The sequence below is a fragment of the Castanea sativa genome, chromosome 1, assembly GCF_040712315.1.
Source record: "Castanea sativa cultivar Marrone di Chiusa Pesio chromosome 1, ASM4071231v1".
Taxonomy (NCBI): Eukaryota; Viridiplantae; Streptophyta; class Magnoliopsida; order Fagales; family Fagaceae; genus Castanea; species Castanea sativa.
Genome location: NC_134013.1, coordinates 25,420,705 through 25,448,695, shown reverse-complemented (window position 1 = coordinate 25,448,695; position 27,991 = coordinate 25,420,705). Strand labels below are relative to the sequence as shown.

The 27,991-nt window shown below is 34.5% G+C and overlaps 3 protein-coding genes and 1 long non-coding RNA gene across 4 annotated transcripts; all 4 read right to left on the bottom strand.

Moving 5' to 3' along the window:
- Positions 1-560: 560 nt before the first annotated feature.
- On the bottom strand, positions 561-1,037 carry LOC142623574 (uncharacterized). The gene has a single exon (XM_075797017.1). The coding sequence runs from the start codon at positions 1,035-1,037 to the stop codon at positions 561-563; it is 477 nt and encodes a 158-aa protein (XP_075653132.1).
- Positions 1,038-1,585: 548 nt separating this feature from the next.
- Positions 1,586-5,562, bottom strand: LOC142623564 (uncharacterized). The gene is made up of 4 exons (XM_075797005.1): positions 5,253-5,562; positions 4,662-5,129; positions 3,018-4,281; positions 1,586-2,846 (listed from the first exon to the last, which is right to left on the bottom strand). The coding sequence occupies exons 1-4, from the start codon at positions 5,560-5,562 to the stop codon at positions 1,586-1,588; spliced, it is 3,303 nt and encodes a 1,100-aa protein (XP_075653120.1).
- A 491-nt stretch (positions 5,563-6,053) lies between these two features.
- LOC142607413 (uncharacterized) lies at positions 6,054-7,099 on the bottom strand. The gene is made up of 2 exons (XR_012839320.1): positions 6,962-7,099; positions 6,054-6,486 (listed from the first exon to the last, which is right to left on the bottom strand). It is a non-coding gene; the product is annotated as an uncharacterized LOC142607413 (long non-coding RNA).
- An 8,833-nt stretch (positions 7,100-15,932) lies between these two features.
- LOC142609562 (uncharacterized) lies at positions 15,933-22,692 on the bottom strand. The gene is made up of 3 exons (XM_075781180.1): positions 22,542-22,692; positions 20,907-20,950; positions 15,933-16,949 (listed from the first exon to the last, which is right to left on the bottom strand). Exon 3 carries the CDS (start codon positions 16,936-16,938, stop codon positions 16,312-16,314), a length of 627 nt encoding a protein of 208 aa, XP_075637295.1. The 5' UTR covers positions 16,939-16,949; positions 20,907-20,950; positions 22,542-22,692; the 3' UTR covers positions 15,933-16,311.
- Positions 22,693-27,991: the final 5,299 nt, after the last annotated feature.

The window sequence follows — 27,991 nt, the reverse complement described above, 5'->3', positions numbered from 1 at the left end:
GCTTCGTCCTCAGCGGAAACCTTTGGCGATGGCTTATTTGACTAGCTTTTTTTTTTTTTTTTAGTAGCTTGGCATTTTAGACAGTTGTTTTGAAATATGATGTGATGAAACATGCTATGTATTTTGGGTTTATTCAACTATGCAGGCTGTGTTTTGTGCAAACATGCACCAGCCATATGAACCTTATGTAGAAACTCAGTATTTTCCCAGCTGTGCAATCTGTGTCTTTGTTTTTGCACATGTATATGAATTTATTTCATGAAAAATGATTTATTTATCAAAGAATAGTACGCTCAGGCAGAAATATAGTCATGGAAATTATATGCATAATTTTGAAAATGCTCGTTGTGTTCATGACTATTTTGATTCAGGATGCCCAGCTGTTAGGGCTGTAACTTTATTCATAGTTTCGAACATGCATGCTTATGTATAGAAAGTAATATTAGAGTACTTGCAAATATTTATGTTTGAGGCAAAAGGCAATGCTTAATTGTTATTGGCATAGTAGGAGTTCAAGATCATACAAAAGAGAGTTGCTTGGTACATACTTGAAAGCGAAGTTAAGCATAGTACAACTTAAGCCATTTGCCATTGATAGGTTCCGCGAGACTTTCACCTTCCGCTGTAGCTAGACGATAGTAACCGCTGTCATTGGCTTCCCTTATAAGATAAGGCCCCTCCCAACTTGGAGCAAACTTGGAGGGTGCTGAGAGATTCCTCCTCACATGATCAACTGCTTTTAGGACCATTTGTCCCTTGGCAAAAATCCTGGCTTTCATGGCCTTGTTGTAAGCGTTGGCCATCTGTTGCTGATACCGCTGGGTGCAGTTATAGACAAGATTTCGTGTTTCTTCCAAGGTTTCAAGGTCTGTAGTTCTTATTTCTGCACAAGTGGCAGCATCTATATCTATTTCTTGTCCATGAACAACCCTTGGGGTAGGGACCAATAGCTCAACTGGAGATATAGCCTCGGTACCATACACAAGAGAGAATGACGATAGACCGGTGGTTGTTTTGCTTGACTTCGATACGCCCATAGGGTTTCTAGCAGGTGCTCAGTCCAGCCATCCTCATACTCATGCAACAACTTGCTGAGAATTCTCAATAGTACTCGGTTGGTGGCTTCCGCTTGGCCGTTGCCTTGTGGATAATAAGGAGTAGACTTGCGATGCTTGATGCAGCGATGGTTGAGTACTTTTCGGACATCTTTGTTAACAAAAGGAGTACCATTATCAGTAACAATCTTGTGAGGGATGCCAAATCTGCAAATTATATGCTCTCGGATGAAATTCGCAACAGTTGGGCCTGTAGCCTTCTTTAGGGAGACGGCTTCAACCCACTTTGTGAAGTATTCAATGGCCATTAGTATCCAAATATGACCCTTTGATGGTGGATTGATGGGGCCTATTAGGTCAAGCCCCCAAGTATGGAATGACCAAGAAGTCATCATGTTTTGGAGGTTAGTGGGGTGAGTATGTATGAGGTTTCCATGGACTTGGCAAGTATGGCAAGTCTTCACACATTCCGCTGCATCTTGTTTCATGGTGGGCTAGAAATACCCCAGGTTGAGCAACTGCTGAAGAAGTCACCTCTTGCCTTGATGGTCACCACACTCTCCCGCATGTACCTCTTGCACAACCGATTGTGCTTCGGGGGTCCCTAGGCATCTCAAAGGCTCCCCCTTGAACCCCTTTCGGAAGAGGATACCCCCTTCCACAAAATAGCGAGTAGACAACTTTTTCAAGCGGTAGGCCTCCTCATGATTATTGGGCAAGACTCCCTCTATGAGATATTCAAGGAGGGGTACACGCCAATCACTAACGGTTAAGGCTGCACATGAATCTTTCTGATCAAAAGTGTATTGGCAGCTGGTGCATTGTCCTTGGATAGTAGCAACTTGTTTACTCATTTCTGGCCAGTAGTAGCCCAGCCGTTGGAGGCGTCTGTAGAGACTGACAGAACCGCTGGCACCACAGGATTTTTCATGGACCTCTTTTAATTGCTTGGTGGACTCACTAGGGCTCAAGCATCTAGCTAGAACTCCTCTAGGCAGCTTCTTGTACAACTCTCCAGCCATTAAAGTATAGTCTTTGAGTATCTTTAAATGATCTTTCTCATCCGGTGATAATAGTACTTCTTTAATGGAAGACCGCCAGTCTGTCTGACCCAGCGGTTGCTCAAAGAATTGCTCCTTCAGCATTTGTATGACTAGGATAGGCCTTTTCACAATAGTTACATCTGTAGTTGCACCTTCGAATCTGACTTTTGATCCCAATGTGGCTAGGGCATCGGCGAAGCGATTGTCGAACCTTAAGGAGTGTTCAATATTGAATCGATCAAAAGAGTCCTCCAACCTTTGAGCCATAGCTCTATATGGAGCTAAAGATGGTTCCTTGAGTGCAAAATCTCCTCTAGCTTGGCAATCAACTAGATTTGAGTCTCCAATCACTTGAAGATGCTTAATACCCATTTCACGAGCTACCACTAGGCCCGTAAGATATGCCTCATATTCAGCCATGTTATTGGTGCATAGGAAATCAAGTTTGAACGACATAGCCACTGTTTCTCCGGTGTTTTTGGATAGGACTATCCCAACCCCCCCTTCAGAGGTGGTCGAGGATCCATCAAATCGTAAGGTCCAAGCAGCCCCAGCTGCTTCCATCAGTGCAACTGCTGGCAGGTCTCCAGGTACTTCATCAGTAATGTCCCAACAGTCTTCTCCAGGGAAGTTGGATAGCAAATCAGCAATGGCTTGACCCCTTACAGCCGTTGGGGTAATTGCTATGATCTCAAACTCAGATAATTGTAAGAGCCATTGTGCTAGCCTTCCGAAAAGGGTCGGTCGCCTTAAGAGTGAGTGAATTGGATGAGATTTTGTTAAGAGTTGTACCGTGTGAGCTAGCAGATAATGACGTAGTCGCTGGGCAACATATATCAGAGCAAGACAAACCCTTTCAGCCCTTGGGTAAAGGGTTTCCGCATCTTTTAATTTTCTGCTAACATAATAAACCAGTCACTCGATTCCTTCTTGATCATCTTGGGCTATAAGTGCTCCTATTGCCTCATCATTGGTAGCCAAATATAACTTAAGTGGTTTCCCTGGTATGGGTGCGCATACGATTGGAAACCTAGTCATGAGTTGCTGCAGTTGGAGAAATGCCTGCTGGCATTTGGAATCCCAGCGGAAGGGTCTTCCTTTTTTCAGCAGTGGTGCAAAGACATCCATGAGGGCAGCAAGACCGGGAATAAACCGGCGGATGTATGAGAGCTTACCAAGGAAACTTTTAAGCTGTGTGAGTGTAATAGGTGGCTTCATGGTAGCAATGGCTTGCACTTTGCTAGGATCAACGTCTATGCCTCTTTGGTGGACAAGAAATCCCAGAAATTTCCCAGCCGTAACTCCAAAGGCACATTTGAGTGGATTCATGTGAAGCTTGTAGAGTCGACATCTTTCAAAGACCTTTCGCAAGATAGCATGATGATCTTTTTTCGTTTTGGACTTCACAACAATTTCATCCACATAGTCCTCAATCTCTTTATGCATCATGTCATGAAAGATTGTGATCATAGCCTTTTGATACGTGGCTCCAGCATTTTTGAGACCAAAAGGCATGACGGTATAGTAAAAGGTGCCCATAGGAGTTCGGAAGGCTGTTTTGTCCGCATCTTTGGATGACATTCTGATCTGATTATACCCACTGAAACCATCCATGAATGAGAACATAGCATGCCCAGCAACTGAATCAATGAGCATATCCATATTCGGAAGTGGAAACTCATCTTTAGGGCATGCTTTATTAAGATTTCCGAAGTCAACGTAGCATCGTATTTGTCCATTCTTTTTCTTGACTGGTACAATATTTGAAAGCCACTTTGGGTGCATAATAGGCTTGATGAACCCAGCTGTGAGGAGCTTTTGAACTTCTTGAATAATCTGAGCTTCAACCTCAGGATGGAATGTCCGCATGGGTTGCACTACTGGCTTTGCCCCTGGTTCCATATTGAGAGCATGTGCTACTAGGTTAGGATCCAGACCGGGCATCTCATGGTATTCCCGAGCAAAGACATCGATGTACTCCTTTAATAATGAAATGAGTTGAGCCTTTTCCAGCGGTGGCAATGTTGCATCGACCGATGTTGGCCTCTGGATATTAGGAACATCACTGAGATTAATGGACTCCAACTCCTCATCAGGTGAAAAATTAGTTACCGCTGGGGGCTTTTCATACAGTTCTGCTAGACTGCTAGGCAGATTTTCTTCTACCGCTGGGGTTTCTATTTCTTGAGTATAACAGCAAGTTGGTGTAGTACTTGCTTCATTCAGTCCGGGACCCTTCTGTTTGAGACAGCTAGGCCCCGCGTACCGTCATAAGCGATACCCCAAATAACCATCCGACAGCTGGATTTGTACACATTGTGGCTGTGAGACACCGCTGGGGGTTTCCCCACGTTCTCTTTTCTTTCTTCTTTGATCAAGGAAAGACCTCATGTCTATCTCTGGATTATTCTCAATATCTTGCCAGCGGGGTAATGGAGTCCCAACGGACCTTGAGGTAGAATCTTCCCCACTTGGGGCGAGCTCATCATAGAAAGTGGCCTCAAAATAATGTGCCTCGGATAGATCAAATGGTGTAGGATTAGTAGGGATGCTAGAGGCTTACCATTGAATCTCCCTTTGACACATTGGTGATATGTGGACGGCACAAGCTTGTGTTTATGGAGCCATGGCCTCCCTAGTAAAGCATGATAAGAAATGGTTGAATCGATAACATGAAATCTGGTGAGGCCAACAGTGGGCCCCACTTTAAGGACTAATTGAATACTGCCAAGAGTGCATTCGTGAATTCCAGCGAAGCTAAAAACCTCTATAGGTGCCCGAGCGATTTTGCTGAGTGGGATCCCAGCTGCTCTAAGTGTGTTGGCTGGTATAAGATTAAGTGATGCACTAGTGTCCACTAGTGCCCTTCTTATGTGAACATCATTAATTTGAGCAGCAACATATAATGGTTTACTATGATCAAGGTATTGTACCTCCATGTCCTCATCGGTGAAGGTAATGGCATTAGTAGTCTCTAGGAAGGCTCGGCTGGCATGAGCTTCAGCTGTGAGGCAGTGTGTTCCAGAGCTGGCTGCAATCGATACAAGGGCTTTCGTTGTTGTTCTCCTTGACTCCGCTTTAAGCCCTAACTGATTGAACTAAGTCCGAAAGGCAGGGCTTCTTTGAAGAGCAGAGATAGCTGCTGGGGGAAAACCTGTACCACTGGCAGCTTCATTGTCATCAGCTCCATGATGAAAAAGTACAGCTGCAGTGGCCTTTCCTCTAGGATGCTGAGGCAATAGGTTCCGCTGGACCCCTTGCTCACGTGTGAGATTCAAAGTACCATAAAAAATCTTCTCATGAAACATTCTCCGGACCGCTCTACAATCTCTAGTTCCATGGCCCACAAATCGGTGATACCGACAATAGAAAGGCTTCCTCATATCTTCCTGAGTAGGCTCTCGGATAGGCTTGAATGGCCTAAGTACTCCATCAGCCATCCATTTGTCAATGACGGCATTCATTTCTTCATCGGTGCATGGTATAGGAGGGTACTCTTCCTCCCCTTCTCTTTTCCGCTTTTCTCCGACTATTGGTTCACCGCTGGTGACTGTGAGTTAGATTTTAAGGATACGAATTAATTTTAATGAATAAAAGAATCAGGCCGCCTTTGTTGGGGATAAATTATTAAGCCCACAAGAGTAATGTTGAAATGGTCTTCCCAACTAATGAAATAGTGTCACTTATGCAAATGTGTGAATCATGTTCCTAATCATCACAAGAAATATAAAATATAAAATATTAGGTGATGTCACACTTGCATGAAGAATAGTGTTTTATTGATTGGGAGGATCACTTCAACTATCCTCTTGTGGACCTAATAATTTCTCATTGTTGGGGATCAAACCTGGGTCACTCCCATAGGAGACAAACTAGAATAAATGAGAAGCAAAAATTTGTTAATTTGATCTAAGTCTAAAGCTGAATTAATAAAAAGAACACAACTGCACATTAGTGGGAGACAATGAATTCTCAAGAGTCTTTTTATTTATTTCAAACACAATAAGTGGGGATGAAGGAATTAGAGCCTATAGGTTCCAATCACGGAGAGAATACATTGAGCAGATTAATGCTCATAGTTATTTATTTTTATTTTACTATTATGACAATTATTAAGTCTGTTGCAAAATAAATCTCATTATTTGCAAACAGAGAATTTGAAATTTATTACATGGAACATCGACCACCTCTTCAAGTTGTAGGACAGTAAACTGTGGAATTATCGCACAGATGAATGGTGCAGCCTGGGTTTCCGCAGCAGCTGCAGCCATCATATGGCGTATTGTCTGGCCCACAAGTCATATTAACTACGCACGGGCATTCTGTCGTTGGGCAAGACGCTTGCGCAGTCACAACTTTTGGATCGAGAACTCCCACCATAAATGCACCTAGCAATATATGGTAATAAAAAATAAAAAAAAATCAGAACGTATGAATGATTGAATAACAACTGACCATATATTTTGGTCTCTATTATACCAAACAGGTTTTTTATTTTTTTTATTTTATTTTTTAAATTCAATAATTATAATGGGAGAGAGTGAATTTGTACTCTAAATATCTCAATTAAAAATTCCAATAAATATCAGTTAAGTTACAAAACTCTTGACCACTATATACAAATTGGCAGCTATAAGAAATTTAAAAAGATCAATAATTCATTCAACGCGCACAATTCTGGGTTCCGTTAAAGTTGCTTTTAGTGAAACTAATAAAATGTCATAAGACAGTTGTAGTATAAAATTACCAAAAACAAGTGGACTAAACATAAATAAATAAATCAATGGCCTTCGAATCAGAAGACACTTTTTAAGAAAAGAAAGAAAGAGTTAAAATAAAAAGAAGAATGGTGTGGAAGCGTACCACACAGTAGGAGAATCAGTACATTAACATGAACTTTGTTGATGGCCATATTGGTTTTTCCCTATAGGTTTTAGGGTGTAAATATCGCATACTTATACTACAACGCTGATAACAGTGATGACGACCATGATGATGGAAACGAAGCAGCAACACATTCAACTGTTAGCTGTTTATGCGGGCAAACATGATTCTCCCTGTGGTTTTAACATTCAACTTTCTATTATTGTTTGCGCACCCGAAATGAATTCTTAGGAACAGTAATTTAAGACTTAGGACGTATGAATTCAGCAAGCCATGTCCATCGCTGCGGCTAAGTGATACATTAGTCCACACACGCACATTATTAGATATTATACATATACAGAGAGTTTGAGCTGCTACAAACTTTATCCAAAAATAAATTATACTAAAATAATGTGGCTACCGAGTTGTCAAGGTTTGGACTTCAGATAGACACAGACTTTTAAGAAATATTTGGGCACAGTGCAACTGGTGAGGAGTGAGCAGACAAATAGCGGTGGTTTTTGTTAGAAGATATGTGTCTTTTGCAAGTCTGCAAATATAACATATATGAACATCACTTGAGTAAAAAACATGAACAATGGATTGGAACCCAATTCAGTGGTGGCTTCGGGATTTTTTTTTTTTAAGTTGGTCATTAAAAAATTTAAATTAATTAAATAGAAATTTAATAAAAATAAAACTTAAATATGTTAACATAAAAAAAAGCTCAAATACATAAAGTTTTAAAATTTCATTCGATGAGTTTTTCATATTTTGAAATTTTTGTATGATAGCTTCATTATTAATGATATTAGCAACATCTTTTTCAATGTTCACAACTAAGTAATTATTAAATTACTGAGATCTCATTCAATTACCAACATCTTCCAATTTTTTTTTTTAAAAAAAATCTTCCCTAAATAAGTAACAATATAAAAAAAATGCATCATCATTTTTTATGATATATTATTACCAATATTTTGTATTTTTTAAGTTATTCAGGATTAAATCAATGCAATGCTTCACTAATTTCTTTTTTTAAGAGAAATCATGGCTAAAACCTCTTTGTAAATATACTTCTTTTTTTAAATCAATGCAATGCTTCACTAATTGATGAATAAAAAAATCAGGTCGCCTTTGCTAGGAATAAATTATTAAGTCCACAGAAGTAATGCTGAAATGGTATTCCTAACGAATGAAACAATGTTATTTATGCAAAGGTGTGAATCATGTTTTTAATCATCACAAGAAATAAAAAATAAAAAATATTAAGTGATGTCACACTCGCATAAAGAATAGCATTTCGTTGATTGGGAGAACCACTTCAATAGTCCTCCCATGAACCTAATAATTTCTCATTGCTGGGAGGTCAAACTTGGGTCACTCGCATAGGAGACGAACTAGAATTAATGAGAAGAAACAATTTGTTAATTTGATCTAGGTCTTAAGCTGAATTAATGAAAAAAAACGCAATTGTACATTAGTGGGAGACAATGAATTCTCGTACTCTTTTTATTTATTTGAAACACAATAAGTGGGGATGGAGGAATTAGAACCGATAGGTTCTAATCATGGAGAGAATACATTGAGCAGAGCAATGCTCATAGTTATTTATTTTTATTTTACTATTATGACAAATGACAATTATTAAGTCTGTTGCAAAATAAATTTCCAATGAGAATTCATTGGTTTTGCAAAATAAATCTCCAATGAGATATAATGTACTTTCCCTTCTCTCCAATGATAATTATAATTATAATTAATAAATAAATAAAAACAAGAAAGAAAGGAAAAAAGAAAAAAAGACATACATTGGTTTTGCATTCTTTGTAATTGTCACTGGATTTTGAGCATAATTTTCTTATTGATCTAAATTTTAAGGAGCCAAATTAGTAAAAATAATACAATTTGCTTATTTGAGCTAGTCACATTTCACAAGGATTTTCCTTCACTTATTTGAGTTATATTTTAAAGAGGCAAATTAATTAATTAAAAAAAACACATAATTTGCTTATTTGAGCTAGATTTTAAGGGTACGAATTAATTTTAATGAATAAAAGAATCAGATCACCTTTGCTGGGATAAATTATTAAGCCCACAAGAGTAATGTTGAAATGGTCTTCCCAACTAATGAAATAGTGTCACTTATTTTTATAAAAAAAATTTTATATGTGGCAAAAAGGACTAATCCAATTGCATGGGGGGGTTTCTCGTAATCAGGGATGGAGCTAAAGCTAGGAGTTAAAGGGGGCAACTTTGTTGCTGGCCATATGCGGCGGCTTAGACATTGAAGGTTTTTTGTTTTTGTTTTTGTCCTTAATGCATGTGTCTTCTACCAAGTAAGGACAAAACTATTTTGTTTAAAATATTTTTAAAGACTAAGTTGTTTTTTTTAGGTAAAATTGGTTGATTGGGCTTAATTTTTTACCTTTACTATTGGTAATTTTTGCTGTTTCACTAATTTTTTTGGGCTTGTAATTTTGTTTTAGATTTTATATCTATAGATTTTTTTATGGTCTTTAAAAAGAGAAAAATGCTTGAGCTACAAACTTATTTTTAACAAATTACTGATGTGATGAGTGGTTATTAGTAAATAAAAAAAATGGTGTGAGTGTAAGCTCAGATGCAAACCAATAAGAATTTTTTACTTCAACCATTTGTAAAAATGTTGTAGAAAAGGTTGTTACTTTAGCATTACTTTCTTAAAAACATCAATAATATTGTTAAGAGTGGACAAAATGTTATTTTATAGAAAAATCATTGTGGGGGGGGGGGGGGGGGGGGAGATTGCCCCCCAATTCGAAGAGTGGCTCCGACCATGCTCGTAATTAATTATAAATCCAAGATCCACATAATAAATACTCGACATGGAACTCAGCAAATGTCTGCAAACTCTGCACAATAGACACTCAAATGATCTAATCCAATTCAAATCATATAATTTGGGGTATCATAATCTCCTCCACTTTAACGCTATATCCCAAAACTGCTTAGACAATAATCTTTCCCTCTTAAACACCTGAATTCCTAAGTAGCATTCAATACATGCTATAATATTTCGCAAATAAATTTTGGATTTTTTTTGTCATAGAATAACGTAAATTAATAGGGGGAATATGTACATAGTAAAAGTTTTAAATGGACCTAAGAAGCCAATCATGGAGAAAAGTGTGATATTAAGAAAGGGTTTATCACTTGTTCCGCGACACTAACTGCCGCATGCAGTTTTGGTATTAGCGTGTGAGTGTATTCCCTTATTTAATCCCTCTTCTCCTATATATATATATATATATGTGTGTGTGTGTTTCTCAAAAAAAAAAGAACAATATAAATAATTCTAGATGGACATCGTAGCCAGTTGAGCTTGATCGTTCCAACGGAACTTATTAATAGTAAACTCTGTTCCAACAGATTTTGGACAACAACTAGAGCAGAATCAATGTCAATGCATGCACAATGCTGTATATACTTTTTTTTTTTTTTGTGGATCAAAAGGACTAATATACACTAACTGCCGTATGCAGTTTTGGTATTAGCGTGTGAGTGTATTGCCTTATTTAATCCCTCTTCTCCTCTATATATATATATGTGTGTGTGTGTGTGTTTCTCAAAAAAACAAGAACAATATAAATAATTCTAGATGGACATCGTAGCCAGTTGAGCTTGATCGTTCCAACGGAACTTATTAATAGTAAACTCTGTTCCAACAGATTTTGGACAACAACTAGAGCAGAATCAATGTCAATGCATGCACAATGCTGTATATACTTTTTTTTTTTTGTGTGGATCAAAAGGACTAATATACACTAACTGCCGTATGCAGTTTTGGTATTAGCGTGTGAGTGTATTGCCTTATTTAATCCCTCTTCTCCTCTATATATATATATGTGTGTGTGTGTGTTTCTCAAAAAAAAAAGAACAATATAAATAATTCTAGATGGACATCGTAGCCAGTTGAGCTTGATCGTTCCAACGGAACTTATTAATAGTAAACTCTGTTCCAACAGATTTTGGACAACAACTAGAGCAGAATCAATGTCAATGCATGCACAATGCTGTATATACTTTTTTTTTTTTTTGTGGATCAAAAGGACTAATATATTAGACTAAACCAAAATAGACATATGTCTATTACAAACATTAGCTAACTTATTAAGGACAAACAAGTCCTCCACAACAGATAACGGGTTATCACTCTCAAAAAAATAAAAAGACAACGGGCTATCAAAAAGTATAAAAGAAAGGATTATGCATAAAAATCCTCACCTGCGACCCATCAACCCACTCGATCCAATACATGCGGGTCCGACAAATGAGATGGGTCAAATTGAATAGCGGGTTGAAATATTTCTAACTTAATACAAATCAATCCACACACAAACGTATGTCTATATATATTATATATATACACACACATATATTGTCATGTTGCAAAACTTTCCCTTACATATTTACCTACTTTATTTCTCTCATCCTTGCTCTTTATTTTCTTTTCTTTTTCACATTTCTCTTCTTTAATAAACTCTAGTTGCTCTCTCTAAGATTTTGTTATTATTTTTACTCTATGTCCACGTCTAATTTCAGATTTTGAGATGTTCTTATTTTCAGTATGATAAAATTTTCAAATATTCTAATAAAAAATGATGTAGTATTTGTAATGGATTGAAGATATATTACACCAACTTTGATGCCAGCCATATTTCCTAGTGTAGTTGATACCGTAGCAGTATCGGCCGTACCGGCCGGTATGTACCATACCAGTACGTATATCGGTATCGAAATACCAACGTTTCGTACCGGTTTAAATACCGGGCATACCGGCCAATTTCAGACAATACTAGCCAATACTGAGCGTACCAGCAGGTACAGAAAAAAGCCTTTTTTTTGTTTTGTAATTTTTAAATTTTTGTAAAGACGGAATGATAACTTATTTACATTAACTAATTAGTATTATTTGTTTTCTTAGTATGTAATAAACAATTAAGTTTTCTATTTTTTATATTGTGTTTTTTTTTTCTTTTTAATTGATACTAAAGTCTAAAACCATGAATAATTTGTTCTAAATTGAGGTAATGTTTTATGGTAAACTTTTGATTATAATACACACACACACACACACACACATACACACACACATATATATATATATATATATATATATATATATATATATATATATATATTTATAGATATAAAAAATAATGGTAAACCAGAAACAGTACACCGGTATTGACCGGTACCGAAATATATCATTCCACTGGTCAAACCAGTATAGCCTCGAGATTGACTCCCTTGGTATTTCCTCCTATACCAATTTTGAGGTGTTAAAGTTGCATATTTATAGTAAAGAGCAATGCTGTCCTTAAAACAAAAATTTAGGGGAAAAAAAAAGTAGATTTTTCAACACCCATCTGTTCTCACATTAGCTATGAGATCATTATATTGTAACCAACAAAGTCAACATAGCAAGAGGCTAGGGACTTCAAAACTAATAAATTGTGGCTTCATCTACAGGCACAGATTAAGAGAAGATATGAATACGGCTCCGGCGTAGAATAGGCGCGCAGGTCTTACTTGAGGAAAAAATATATAGTCAAGATTCCTAAATGGACCTTAGAAGTCAACAATGGCGGAATTGTTTCACAATGTATTCATGACTTCCTCATATGATATTTCAATCTTAAGCGTATGTCCCTCTTCATTGAAATTGGATTAAGCTAGGATTTTATTTTTACTTTTGGCTTGCAACTGAGGTAAAGGAATTAGTATCCAGATTTTCTAATAAGCAAAGGGTCATACTCATTGTAAGCGCACAATTGCACCTGACCCCAAGAACAGTTATGGGCTCAGGCTCAATGAGCCTTAAACAATATGAATTTGTAGAGTGTGGGCTTGAAACCCAGGTTAGAAGTGTCTGAGGATTAAATAACAAGCCGAAGATTGCAAACACTTGAAAACAACAAGGAATATTGTAAATCAATCTGCTCGAACGTAAGCCGAGAGCTGTTCTTATATTATCCCCTTCTCTTTTTTCTTTTTCTTTTTGATTACAAAAAAGGGAGTCCCCTCTCCCTGTTCTAGGTTTTTCCTTAAATACTCCTCTTTTTTATCTTTGTACACGTGTTGCCCCAATTCCCCCTTAACCTATATATTTCTTTTCTCAGTGCCTTTGAATAGTAACCAGAAGTTTCCCTTCCACTGTTCAGGTGTCACTTCCCCATTAATGCGGCCAGGGTGGTAGGTGCAGGGTCTTTAATGTGGAGGTGGCAGCCTTTATCTTTGGTATTTTTCTAACATCTGGCGCTTCTAGAACATTCAAGGGTTCTCCCCTTTTAACCATTGGTCTTGACCGTGTCATTCCCTAACCTTTACCATGAAGTCCCGGGTTCTCCGGTGTCCGTCCGAGGGGAAATTCACCCTCGGCTGGATCCTCGGATCCTCGGCGTATGGGCCGACCCGTAGTACTAACAAATTCTAAACCCAAGGACAGGTCGGCCTTGCTTAGCATGGCCCAAAGGCCCACATCCCCATCAGGGTCTTTTTACTCCCCACACTCATACCACTAGGTCACAAGTTTTCATGGCAGATTGCATGGACCTAATTGATAATACCTGTAATTTAGACTATTTAAATGAATAACTAAAATTTTCAAACACCTGATATATATATATATGTGTGTGTGTGTGTGTGTGTGTGTGTGTGTATATATATATATATGTATGTATGTATGTATGTATGTATGTATGTATGTATATTGTAATACTAATCCAATCTCTTTTTTAGAGTGATTACTACACAATCATTAGAAGTTAAGAATTAAGAAGTGATTACTACCGCGCATCCTTAGCGTGATGGTCGCTCTACAAGTATAAATGCTTGTAAAGTATGGAGGATAAAAATCGAAATTCAACTGTTCAAGTTTTCAAGATGGAACTTCACACACATATATACTTAAATTATACTATAATATAATTTCTATCTTGTATAAAAAAATTAACAAGTGATCTATTTCTAGGGGTGTTATTAGTCAATTGTCTTTAACCAAACGGCATGGAGGGTAAGTTATGTTACGCTTATTATGCATTCAATGTATCCGGTATGGCGCGTAAGTCTATTTCTTGACAGAGTGAGCCATAATTTTTATTCCAAGGCGTTGATGATGTCAACGGTTGTATTATGTGTGCTAACATCCCATGGTTTGAAATTTTGAATGATACAATTTTTTTTTTGATGGGATTGAATGATTCAATTTAATGATAACTGCCCCATTCTAACAATTTCTTTTTAATAAAATAGGTACGATATTCCTATATCTAAACATTACTTTTGGTGAAGGTCTATCCCACAAAGAGTCATAGTATAATGATAATTCCAAGTTACCCTTAAACATATTCGACTTCATTCAACATTACAAAAATAACATCAACATGTGCATTTCTTTTTTCCTTTTCTTTTCTTTTTTTTTTTATAAGAACATGTGCATTTCTTACGGGAAAAGAATAACATAAACTAATACATCTTATCAAAAAAAAAACATAAACTAATACAGAAAATGGAATAATGGATACCAAGTAAAAGTTTAAAGTGGACCTTATAAGAACATAGAAGTCAATGATTGCAGCTTTCTAATGGATTGAAAAGGACATATATTAAATTGAAAGAAAGATATAAATTGTACAAAAAAAAATGTAGAGAGACCTTGTATTCTTTTTAATCAGATTTCCAATGGACTGTATTTACTTATTTATTTTTAAATTAGATTTTATTTCGTTGAAAAAATATTTTTACTCTGCCACTATAGCTACGACCTTATATTCTTTTATCCACTCATGGGTTCCCTTACATAACTTATACAGTTTTTGGGGCACTTTTTACTTGTTGCATTTCCAAAGTGTTGCTTGTACAGATTTCCATTGGTGTTGCTTGTAAAATAGTCGCTAGATTTTGAGCAGAATTTGCTTATTTGAGCCAGATTTTAAGGAGCAATATTAATAAAAAGAATACAATTTGCTTAGTAACGTTAAACTAGATTCTAAGGAGCCGAATTAATAACATATTTACATAATACAATATTCTTATTATTATTTTTTTTTTTTGGGAATGACAATATTCTTATTTGAGCTAGGTGCATTTCACAAGGAAATTTCTTTACTTGTTTGAGTTATATATAATATATTGAACCAAATTAAAAAAGAACACAATTTGCTTATTTGAGTTAGATTTAAGGAAACGAATTAATAAGAACAAAATTTGCAAATATGATCTACGTTTTAAGATGCAAAATTAATAAAAAGAGAACAAATTGCACATAACAACTTGGAAATAATGAATTCACAAACTGTCTTTATTTTTATTTTTGGCTAACAATTTCAGTGGAACTGTGGAGGAGGAAGAATTAGAACCTAGTTTCTAATCATGGGGAGAAGAAGGCAACGCCATTGAGCTGCGAGGCTCATGGTGATTGATTTTTATTTATGACGAATATTAAGTCTGTAGATTAAAACAAAAAAAGTGACAAATAATCCTTGTTGAAGAATGATAATTAAAACAATAAAAGTAACAAATAATCATAAAAAAAGAGCAATCATCCAATATTATTAAAAAATAAAAATAATATCCCAAAAAAAGAAGAGGCAATGTTACTGCCAAGAAAAAAAAAAAAGGCCAGCAGTATTGAAAATCAAAAGAAACAAAAAGAAAGGCAACAGCCCAAAAAACAAAACAAAAAAAATGGCAACGGTACTGCCCAGTAAAAAAAAAAAAGGCAATGTACTGCCCAGCAGAAAAGAAGAAGAAAAAAAATACAACTTGAAAAATGTGCACATAGATATTTTTTTCAATTAAGAAAAAATTTATCCTCACTCAATTTTCTCTTCATTTTGGAGAGAACTTTTTGGTGGGTCCGGAAAGAAAACACTTGAGCCCCACCATTTATTTTCCTTTATTTCCACCCAACCAAACCCACTTAAAAAAGTTTTCTTTCTTATTTTCTCTTCAAAGTTTTTCATCCTCCCTATTTCACCTCCAAACAAATACACCCTAACAGTACAATAAAGCTACTACTATCATCACTAAAATAATCATCCATATTTGCATAGCCCATACAACAAAGTAACAAATAATCAACCCTAGAACTTAAAAAGGGGCAATAACACTTAATACAAGAGCTATTACAACATAGCACACATAAAAAGTACAAAGTTCAATCCAACATAGTACATAAAATAGTCGAAAGCTAAAAACATAGATAACCACCCCAAAAAAAAAAAAAAAAAAGTCAATAAAACATAGTCCAAAGCTAACGCTTTCATATGTTTGTTTCTTGAAAGAGGAAAATGCAAGGTGCGTCACTTCCTTGAATTGACCAATCCCTTTAGCCACCTAAGCTGTAAATCTGGCTTCTTCAAAGATACAAACATCTCTCTATATGACTTTTTCAAAAAGATACGAGAAGCTGCAAAGTAGAGGTCAGAGCCTTTCTCCACACCAGGAAGTGTACACACAAGTTCCATGACAATACGAATTGAACTTTGTTGCTCTCTCAAATTAGCTAAACTCCTAAGCTCACATGCATCTGCTAGGCGACTAAGATGATTATCCAATTTTGCAGCTCCTAACTTCCTTTTCTTTTGTGAGGGCCCAGATTCACTAAGTTGCCATGTTTGTTCAAAATTTCTACTTGGAGTCTTATTAATGTACTCCATGAAACATATCACAGCTAATAAATATGCAACATACACTATTTGATAAAACTCATCATCAGAATCATCGTCACTATCATCATCGTCGTCGTCATCAGTACTGTCATCATCATCGTCATCATAACTGTCATCACCATCATCATTATTGTTACCATCATTATAATTGTCATCATTCAAGTCACCACCATCATTATAATGACTTCCATAATCCCCATCCATTAACTGTTCGGTAATGCTACTACCATCATTACTATTACTAAGATAATCATCCATGTATGCGTAGCCTATACAACAAAGTAACAAATAATTAACCTTTGAACTTAAAAGACAACAATAACACTTAGTACAAGTTTCAAATTACACATATAAAATACAGAGAATCCAAAGTTATTACAACATAGCACATAGAAAGTTCAAAGTTCAATCCAACTTAGCACATAGAAAGTCCAAAGCCAATACAGCATGACACATAAAATAGTCTAAAGCTAATGCAACATACGTTAGCAACAAAAACAACAACAAAAAGGCTAATACAAAATAGTCCAAAGCTAACGCTTTCAAATTTTTGTTTCTCGAAAGATGAAAATGGAAGGTTGGTCACTTCCTTGACTTGACCACTTACTTTAGCCACCTAAGCTGTGAATCTAGTTTCTTCAAAACTACAAACATCCCTCTATTTGACTTTTTCATAAAGATATGGGAAGCTGCAAAGTAGAGGTTAGAGCCTTCCTCCACACCAGGAAGTGTACTCATGTTTCATGACATTACAAATTGAAGTTTGTGGCTCTCCTGAATTCGTTAAACTCCTAAGCTCACATGAATATGCATGCGATTAAGAAGATTATCCAATTTTGCAGCTCCTCCCTACTTCATTTTCTTTGGTAAGGGTATAGACTCACAGAGTCTCTTCTTTCTTGAACTATGCAATGGACCAGTATGGGCTTCTTACCCTAAACTATCATTGTTGATATTCATTTCACATTAATCATCCTTAAAATCAAAGCTACCAAATGAATCACCAGATTCCAGAAACTCCTTAGGCAACTCTAGAGGTGGCAGGATTGAAGCAAGGGTCAATGAAACTTATTCAAGTTAATTGTAAATTGTAATATCCCTAAACGCCTTATCAAGTTGTTCTAGGTTCTCTAGACATTCTTCTCGAAATTTTGAAGCTCGAGGCACTTCCTAAAATATGCATTTTTCATTACACTCATATTATAACAAGTCATAATTATCTCCAAAGAAACTACATGTTAATAATACGAACAACTCACCTTCAACTTTCTGTCCCACCATTAATCACTAACTAGTCCTGTGTCCCCCAACTTCAATTTTTCCTAGAGATTCCAATCTATCATTAACACATCCCACCTAATTTTTAACTGATCCTTATCACAGTCTTTACCGGTTCTACTTATGAAATTGGACACCAACTTGGTCCAACATCCCAGACTAAAGCAACCGTATTTATTTCTATGACCACCTTGAATCTCGTCCACCCAAGGGTCAAAAAATGTAGTTGTCAAAGTTGGGTTGTTCCATAGTACTCTACTTTAAAGTTGGAAGTGGCCTATTTACCCATCTATGAAGTATAACCAACCATTAAAATCATATTAATGTTAATGATATTGATGCTAATGATAACAACTAACCAAACAAGTTAAAACTCATTTCCAATTACTACTCCAACACTTAATAATCAAACAATAGAAAGATCACAATTGTGAAAGTGTTGACCATCTTTTCCTTCCTTGCCCAGTTGCCATGGAGTTGTGAGATATGGTCTTTGGTTTATTCGGAGTTTGCTGGGTTATGCCAAGGTCTGTGGTTGGGCTTTTGGCTTGCTGGCAAGGTCGTTTTGGTCGCCATCGTAATGGAGATATCTGGAAGGCCGTTCCTCATTGTTTGTTGTGGTGTATTTGGAAAGAGAGAAATAGTAGATATTTTGAAGACATCGAGAGTTCCATGTCTGACCTTAAGTCTCTTTTTTTCCGAACCTTACTTGATTAGTTCTCCGTGTGGAGAAGCCATCCTTTTCTTTCTATTTTGGATTTTCTTGACTTTTGTAATGTTCGTCTTTGATTTGTTCTCCCTCGTATACTCCCTGTGTATTTGGGAGACTCTCTCTTTTTTATATCAATGAAATTATCTTTATTACTTATCAAAAAAAAAAAAAAAAAGATCACAAAATTAGATGAGAGAGCTCCATAGAGGGAACTTAAAGTTCATCTTAAAATAAGTAAAAATATAAAATAACTTTAGCTTACTTCTCTAAATGTATAAAAAATTAGCTACTAAAAAACCTCAACTCCCAACCAACTTTTTTATATGAATTAGTAAGAATTTTATTAACACAAAACAGCAGGTACATGAGCAGAAGCTTTACAATCACAGCTATTTGATCCGTGAAATGCAATAAGCTTCAGACAAATCAATAACCATTAGCGAAACCTAGATTCTAGGACTAGAAACCTGGTTTTAGTCTCCAGAATCGGCGACTATGTGTTATCAAATGAACAGTTCAGTATGGCACTAGCAATGCTGGCTGAAGACAAGCAAATAAATCGTGTTCTTAAGGAGCTGTTCGCAGAGGAGGTGCCTCTCATGCTGTATCCTTTTGTTTTTATGGTTTGATGAAAACAATGTTATTGATAATAGCAAGGAATTCGTCAATCTACAAAAGTCGTCTTTTAAAAAAAAATAGTGTTACCTTTCTAGAGAGAATGAAGTGCTAATGTGATCTGATTACAAAGAGGGCATCCATATGACCCAGTTCAAATTTCTTTGTTAGATTGTATTACAGTGGAAAGAACTAAATAACCATGAGAACACGACTAGTCCTTAAGTAAAAAATCTAGTTTTGATGTTGACCAAGTAGTCTTCTAGCATGCCTAAGAACAAATAATTTAATAGGAGCAGACAAGATTCTTAACCCCAATGCACCATATTTTTAATTAAGAGGACTCAAAACAGAAAAAAATACTTTGACGAAAATGTAAACAAATGCAAAAAAATCCCAATTTGGAAATGCCATTGTGAACTTTTGCCCAAAAAGCAGTAATTAAACACCCACTTCAAGCAACATCATAAATGACTTATTACTCCATCCACTAAGACATTTCAAGTGGTTTAAGTAAACAAAAACAGCTCATAAAAAAATATAAAAGTAAACAAAAACAGATAACTTGCTACATTTTGTGCAACCTTCATATTCATCAGCATCTTCATTAGGATCTTCTTCACATCGTTGCACATTTGAACCTGCCCATACAGGTTCTTCCAGATTATTTGCATCTCCATATTCATCCATTAATCGACTATGCCTAGAGATCACTTCATGCAAAATCCCACGTATTTCATCACATTCACTTTTCAATCTTCTACTTCACTATTAGTAGCTCTACTGATGTGGTAACTGGTAACAAATATAGACTAGCCATGACAAAACCAAGGATCATAACCAATACAAATCCAATGGTCATTAAGTGATCACGCACAACTAGCGGTTCAAATAATTATACATTCGCACACTTTTTACACGGACATGAAATTTTTTTATTCCTAGATCCAATTTTTGTAGCAAACTAGATAAAATCCCAAACCCCTTGTATGTATTCTCTTTAGATCCTTTTTTTATTCATCCAACTCTTGTACATACGAACGTACATTAAGTTAAATTAAATTTACAACATGCCGTTGTAAAAATAAAACATAGTTAGAACTATCATTACAATTTTCAATTTCACTTTTTTAACTTCAAAACGATATGAATCTTTCCTAGTGAGTGTTATGATATACTACATCATATACATTAAGGAATGAACAAACAACAAGGGGGTTGGGGGGAGGAGAGAGGAAAAACTCTCCAAATGTCATAATAGACCATCCTTACACTCCATGCAAGCCACCCGCTTGCTCTAATTCAAACAACCACCACAACCATATCCCAAATCAATCAAAAAGGTTCATTATTATGATATTGCACAATAGACACATCAAGAAATGAACAATCAAAAACACACAAAAAATGAGGGGAAAAAAAAAAAAAAAACACTCCCAATATTTAATAGACCACACTTATACTATGCAAGCCACCTGCTTGCTCCAATTCAAACAACCACCACTAGCAATTCTCAACCTATGTTCATCATACCATATTTATAACAAAGTATTGTAATCATATTATTATGCTCAAGACAAAATAGCTAAATAAAGGAGAAACCTTTGTAAAGTGCACTTACTAGATTGAAGAAGGTAATAGTTGAGCTTGTCAATTAATTTCTACCTGCAATGCCAATTTAATGAAGATATTTGATGACTAAACTGCATACATAATATTGTGTATATATATACACACATAGGCATATATAAAGATATATAAATGTGAGTTTAGATAAATAGAAAACCTCACCTCGTGACAAAATACAAATCATTATTTTTTTTGTTTTTCTAAAATCATAATCTTTTTTTATGGGATAGATTCATGATTCATCACAGCAATTTTTCTAAAATCAGAATCAAGGCTAAGGTCTAGTTTTTTTTTTTTTTGATAAGTAATAAGTTCTATTGGTATCAAAAAGGGACACCTTAGTACACAAGGAGTGTACAGGGGTCAACAAATCAAGTACAAAATTAATTACAAGAATCAAGGAAAGAAGAGAATGATTGGTTTCGATAAGCAACCGATCAATCCAATAAAGTTCTAAAGAAAAATAACTTGAGGTTTGGTATGAATCTCTCATTATCTTCAAAACACCTACTATTTCTTTCCCTCCAAAGACACCACATTAAGAAATGGAGGACAATTAACCATATATGACCATTTTAATGACAAATATGTATGGAAACCAAGTGCCCTTATAGCTGTTTAGCTTCCCATGGCTAATAGACCTTATCCTCATCCAAATTCAACCAACCAACCCAACACAAACAAATCCAAACCAACCCAAATCCCAAACCAAAATAGAAAACAGAAAAAGAAGATATAGCAAAACCATTATCTTCCTATCTCTTTCTCCCTCCTCCTCATGCTGCAACATTTGTGAACCTCCTTGCTCTCTTTCCTCCCATAATAAACCATTCTCTTCCCCTTACTCTCTATCCACTCTCCTCAACACCAAACCTTCCTCTCCAAATACCCTTTTATCCTCCTCTCTTCAACCCATATCAAATTCTTTTTTTCTCACCAAACCAATTACTTCTTGTCTCACAAAACATCAAGCTCAATCACAAAAGCCATCTTTACCAATACCCACATGCTGGTTTTCATTATACCCAATAAGGACTAGCGGCAAGATTTGTCCAACAATGACAATACTGATTTCCTTGGTTAGCACAACCTATGTTTATGTTCAAATCTATTGTACTTGTCATAAAATCGGGCCGCATGTTTCAAACATAAATTTTCCCACAAAATACTTGCATTTGTACTAAAGAAATAGCTAATGGAATTATTATTCCATAGAGTTGGCATTGTTTTTTTTTTTTTTTGGTTAATGATGGTTCTAATGGGTTACAAGAGAAGTACACCACGCCTTCTTTCTCTTGTAAACAGTTCATCTGGTCTAGATACATAAAGTGTCAAAGGTATAAACTTTGCCTCTTCCTGGGCCGAAATTTTTCACATTACAATTTACAGGACAATCAATGGTGAGGGCCTCTCTCTTTAAATTGAGAAATGATAATGTTCTGATCAAGATTAAAGAAGAATAAATTATGGGTTTCGTCTATATTCCTTGACACCATGGTGAATGAAATTAAAACAAGGCCATTTATAAATCTGAGCAAAATATGATGGTTGGAAACAGACAAGATCCAAAATCTGTGAACCAACAAACAAAGAATGCAAAATGGACACTACAGGACTAGAAAGTTACCTGAGGAAAAGGGTGAATTTGGATCAAGAGATAAGCAGTGAGAGAGAGCAGTGAGGGTGAGTATGTGAGAGAGTGTGAGAAATAATGCGTGAGAGTGAGAAAATGGAGAGGGAATTTTTGGTGGGAGATGCGGTTAGGGTTGAAAATTGGGGGAAGATGAAAATAATAATGAGAAATGATAAAGGGGTGTTTGGCAGAGGAAATTGAGTTATGTTGTTTGAGATTTTAATATATGTATAGTTGAAAAAGTGTATGAAAATATGTATAATGTTATTTAAAATATATGAAAATGGGTTAGAACTAGCTTGCCAAACACCCCTAACTTTTTTGTAAAAATATATTTGCGCTCTATTTGTTTCGTTGAAAAACCTCCTATAAAAATAGTTTTTCATATTTTTCAGTATTTGGTAGTAAAAAAAAATTTGATCAATAGAAAATTATCTTTAGTCAACTTAAAACACTAATAATATAAATAAAGCTTATTCTGTATAGGTTATTTTCCAAAAAAAAAAAATTGGAAAACAATCTATCTCTCATAGTAAGCTCTCTCACTTTTTCTCTCCTCTTTACTTTTTCTCTCCTCAAACCTTCATTGTCACTAACTTTGGTCTCTCCTCTTCTATAGATCTCTCTCTCTCTCCTTGTTTCTTTTTTCCTTTATAACACAGTTCTCTGATTAGATTCTCCCCCTTTACGGATTGGTCAATAGCTTCGACTTGCAAAGGAGAACAAATTTGCAGTAGTAATTATTTAATTCCTCTCTACCAAAATCTCAATTCTTTACTTTGAATTTCAAGCTTGATTTTCTTTTTTCTCTATGAAATTTTCAGTTTGATGGATTCCAGACATAAGTTATTTTTTTTCACACATAAAATTGCAAAAAAAAAAAAAAGAATGAATGAAGTAAAAGATGAAATTTTTAAACACATTGCCTATATGGCTTTAAATTGTTTTTACATAGGACAATCGTTGCAATAAATCAATAATATGTTATATAATGAATAATAATTATTTAGGGGAATTACATTTGTTGATAGATATATTATGCAGATACTATGTAGTGATATTATGCATATACATCATGTAAATACATAATTTAGAATAATATTAAAAACTTATGGTTGACCATAGTAGACAATTAGTGTACCAGCATAATAGACAATTAGTGTACCAGCATAAAAAGCAGACAATTAAAAGTTATTGTTATTTATACTTACTAAAGATGTATTTTCCTATCAATTATATATGTGTGTGTGTGCATACGTACATTACTGTCCATATATATTAGCAACATGAATGGTATAAATTATGAATATTTGACAACTAATTTTGATTTTATTTATTGTCAAAATTTTAGTATAAAACCAGATTTATTCTTGATTTTTTTTTTTATATATATTTATATTGATTATATTAGTTGGTTTACATAATATACATGTTTTAAATTATACAATAAATATTATAAAAAAATTGCATACCAAACACTAGAAAACGTTCTTAATCTCATTTTTAAGATCGTTACTAAACACCAGAAAAATGAAATAGTTTCCTAGAAAATTCTTTTTGAAAAATAAATCATTTTCCAAAAAACGTTAATGCTAAAACAAATAGAGCGTTGCTTTTTATTAGGCTTTGGGGTCGGAAAATATGTGGGCGGAGATGCTGATTTTTTTTTTTTTTTTTTTTTTTTTGTTATTAACGAGTAATAACCAATAACAACTTATTACAAAATTGACAAGGGATAGATATATTGTTAATGGTTTTAATTTGAAGTTTGAACTCAACATTCAAAGTACTTTTTTATCCACCTGATTACCAGTAACAACCAATAACAACTTATTATATCAAATTTGTTGAGAAAATGTTGTACACATAACATTTCTTCTTGAATTTAACAAATTTTTTTCACATAACGGGCCTATTTGGTAAGAGTATTTAAATATAACTTTTGTTTTGCAATTCAAAAAATGGTGGGTCCACACTTGAATCTATTATTTGGCTAATGTTCTCTAAATACAATTTAAAAAAATTTGTATCATATTTTCCTTATTTAGACCATGATTTTGAAAATGGCTGAGAAGATGTTTTTAAGATACAAAAAATATTTTTAATGACATAGTTGTAAATAAATTGAAAATAATAGACCCCACAAATTTGTCCAAACTTTTATATCCCTTAAATTAGGGAACTTATCTTTTATCACAAAAAAATTCTTATGCTTCAAATTTGAAACTTATCGTTATAAAAAATAAAAAACACATGAACTTTATTCCCTTATCATTATCCAATATATATGCGTGTGTGTGTGTGTCTATATATATATATATATAAATGTAATCTACGGACTCTACATGTTACTTTTTGTAAATTTTTCAAAAAAAAAAAAAGAAATGGTCTCCCAAACAATTTTTTTTTTTTTAAATCTTGAAATTGTTTTTAAAAGTGAAATCCAAACACATATAATGTAAAAATTATTATTTGAAAACTTTTCAATTTCAATTTTTTGAAAATTGTTTTCATACTGTTTTGAAAACAAAAACAAAAATCCTCCTACCAAACAAGCCCAAGTTTGCAGGCTTTCACTATTCTTATTTAAGTTCACCATTAATATATATATATATATATATATATATATATATATTTTTTTTTTTACATATTGCTAACAATTTGCCATATCAGCAAATCTTAAATTTGTTGTGCCTCTCGTCTTTTCCTAAAAGAAAAACTTATGGGTTCACCCACAACAAAATTTCACTTTCACAACAAATTACAATGTCATTATATCATGGGACAGAATTTAGCTATAAAATTAGTTATAACATAAGTCTATAACTTAACTCAATATATTTTTATTAGAGGTGAATTTTGACAAATCCACCATTAGATTACATTTTCTTCTTATATCCTTCATGCTTGCAAAAAATTTAGAAAATTAAAGATAAAAAACTATATCATCAATAAATTATTTAAATTGCAAGTTTTGTAGTTTAAAATTATGCATAAAATATAAATTTATAAATCATATAATAAATAATAGGGTCATGCTAATAAGTGCCCTTAGAGCTTTAGTTAATAATCCATTTTAGGAAAGTTTTGACACCACTTTTATGAGAAATGGATTATTAACCAATGCCCTATAGACATTCGTTAGTATTTCCCTAAATAATATTTGGTTGAAACAAAATTTAATATGTACGTATTAAACATAAAGAACATACAATTTAACAATTAGATTTTCAAAATACCTAGTAATATTTTTTGTTTAAAAGAAGTTGTAGAATTAAACTACAATTAATTTTGTAGTTAAACTTTGTCTATAAGTCAAAATAAAATAAAATAATTTTTTTGAAAGAGAGAAAAAAAAAAAAAAAATATATATATATATATATATATATATATATATATATATATATATATATATATATCCTTATTGTAGCACTTTTTTTGAGAAGCGTTAATAAGACCATTTTAAAATCCAAATAAATCAACCGTGTTCACCCATCATCATAATGACCACAACAATAATTCCCTTTTGGTGGGTTAAAAAAAAAAAAAAGCCTGCAATATCACTATCTATTGATTTTTTTTTTTTTTACAGACACTAAATGTTGTTCTCAAAAAAAAAAAAAAGTTTCCTGTTTCTTAAAAAAAAAAAAACTAAAGGTAAACGTTGTAAAAACTAGTATTTTGTGTAGTGACTACATAAAGTTTCTCAATTAAATTTAAATAAAGCTTACATTAATCAATCAAACACAAAATAATATTATATTTTTTCAAGAATAATTAAATAGGTATGTTGTATGCATTTGAATTTTATTGGGAAACATGTAAGTTTCGCCTTTTAAATATTATTTGTGGGTGGTGTACTTAGTATTTATGTAAAATGATTGTTTGTCATTTTTTTTTAATATTTATGTAAGAAATAATTGTTTTAAAATATTACCTTCTTATTCGATTTGAATTGCTTCGACAACAATCGAAAAAAATTATAGCAAAAACATAAAAGCAAATTTAATTACATGCAATTAAGAGTATAAAATATAATTGCATGTTTAAATTAGCTATATAATTGTACGTACATTTGTCATTCACTCAAACAATTGGTTCATTTCTCTATAAAAAAAAAAAAAGGCAATTGGTTCATATTCTTGATTTTCCTCTATTTTCAATGACATGTAATATAATTGAAGTTAATTTCCCAAAATTATATCTCATTATATTTGTAAGGACCAAAAATCATACAACAAACAGACTGCCACAATACGTTTTATGATTAGAGATCCGAATACAATGAATTTGTAGAGAGGGTAATAACAACAAAAGTCCCTCTTCTATGTCTCTCCTCTCTTATTTATATCATTTGCCCTTATCATCTCAGCCCTACACCTTTTTATCTACTCAATCCCTTCCCCTGACACTTGTCCGTCGGTAATGGAGAAAAGCTCTAGCTCTGTGTTCTATATTGTTCAGGTCATGTCTATATTAATGCAGCAGACAAAGCTGGTATTCCCTATTTAATACGGCCAGAATGGTTGGTACAGGACATTTAATGCAACGCTCATAGTTATCCAGCCCCACCCAGATATTTGCAATATGTCCCTTACATCATCAATCTCTCTTTCTTCCTTTACCCGACCATCCCACTTCATCCTTGAGCATATTTCTTTATTCTCCTCTGCTCATTAGACCTTTCAGTATGTCTCCGAGTCTTCAGCTCTTTGGATTCTCGGGTCTTCAGATCTTCGGCACCTCACAACAGCCCCTTAACACTTGAGTTATTAACCATGAATTAATAACCAAGTTTTAACTTCTCGGGCACGCTTCTTACGTGTATTCTGCTTCCACACGTACGGACGTCTTAGATTTAACTTCTCGGGCACGCTTCTTACGTGTATTTTGCTTTCACACGTACGGACGTCTTTTTACTGCCCATGACCCACTTCTGGTGCCTCGTAGTCCACGATGGAGCATTTATGGTGTCAGGCGGCTCTTTTCCTACGCACGTTCTATGACTGGATGAATATCGTACAGCTCAAATGGCGATCTTAATTATAAGCAGGAAAATTACCGCCCTTCCACCATTATTTTTGTTTTCCCACCCCTATAAAAGCAAACCTTCAGGCTGGCTGAAGTTCATTTTGGCGTTTTGAAGGATTAAAAGCAGAGAGAGCTCCCTAGGAACAGTTATAAGCATTCTTCAGAGGTGTGTCCGCTCTCTTTTTGCTTCTTTCTGCTTGTTTACTTTTCTCTTCCTGTCGTAAGGGTTAATGGGTAGATACGCTAAGCTAGTTAAAACAGATGAAGCGAAGTCCGCCTTTAAAAAACAATATAGGATTCCTGTCGATGTAGACATTTAGTATTGTGAGGAAAGAGAGTGTCTACTTGTATCACGGCCACCTGAGTCAGTCTTAATTCCCATGATTGCTTTTATAGAAGGCGGAATGGAAATT

Excerpts from the sequence above, each read along its gene's own strand:
- LOC142623574 (XM_075797017.1), bottom strand. The coding sequence starts at position 1,037 with ATGGGCGTATCGAAGTCAAGCAAAACAACCACCGGTCTATCGTCATTC.
- LOC142623564 (XM_075797005.1), bottom strand. The coding sequence starts at position 5,562 with ATGAATGCCGTCATTGACAAATGGATGGCTGATGGAGTACTTAGGCCA. Across the intron at positions 5,130-5,252 it reads TGAAGCTGCCAGTGGTACAG|CCAGCTCTGGAACACACTGC; the intron begins GTTTTCCCCCAG and ends TATCGATTGCAG. Across the intron at positions 4,282-4,661 it reads TGTCAAAGGGAGATTCAATG|AAATAGAAACCCCAGCGGTA; the intron begins GTAAGCCTCTAG and ends GTTATACTCAAG.
- LOC142609562 (XM_075781180.1), bottom strand. The coding sequence starts at position 16,938 with ATGGATGATTATCTTAGTAATAGTAATGATGGTAGTAGCATTACCGAA.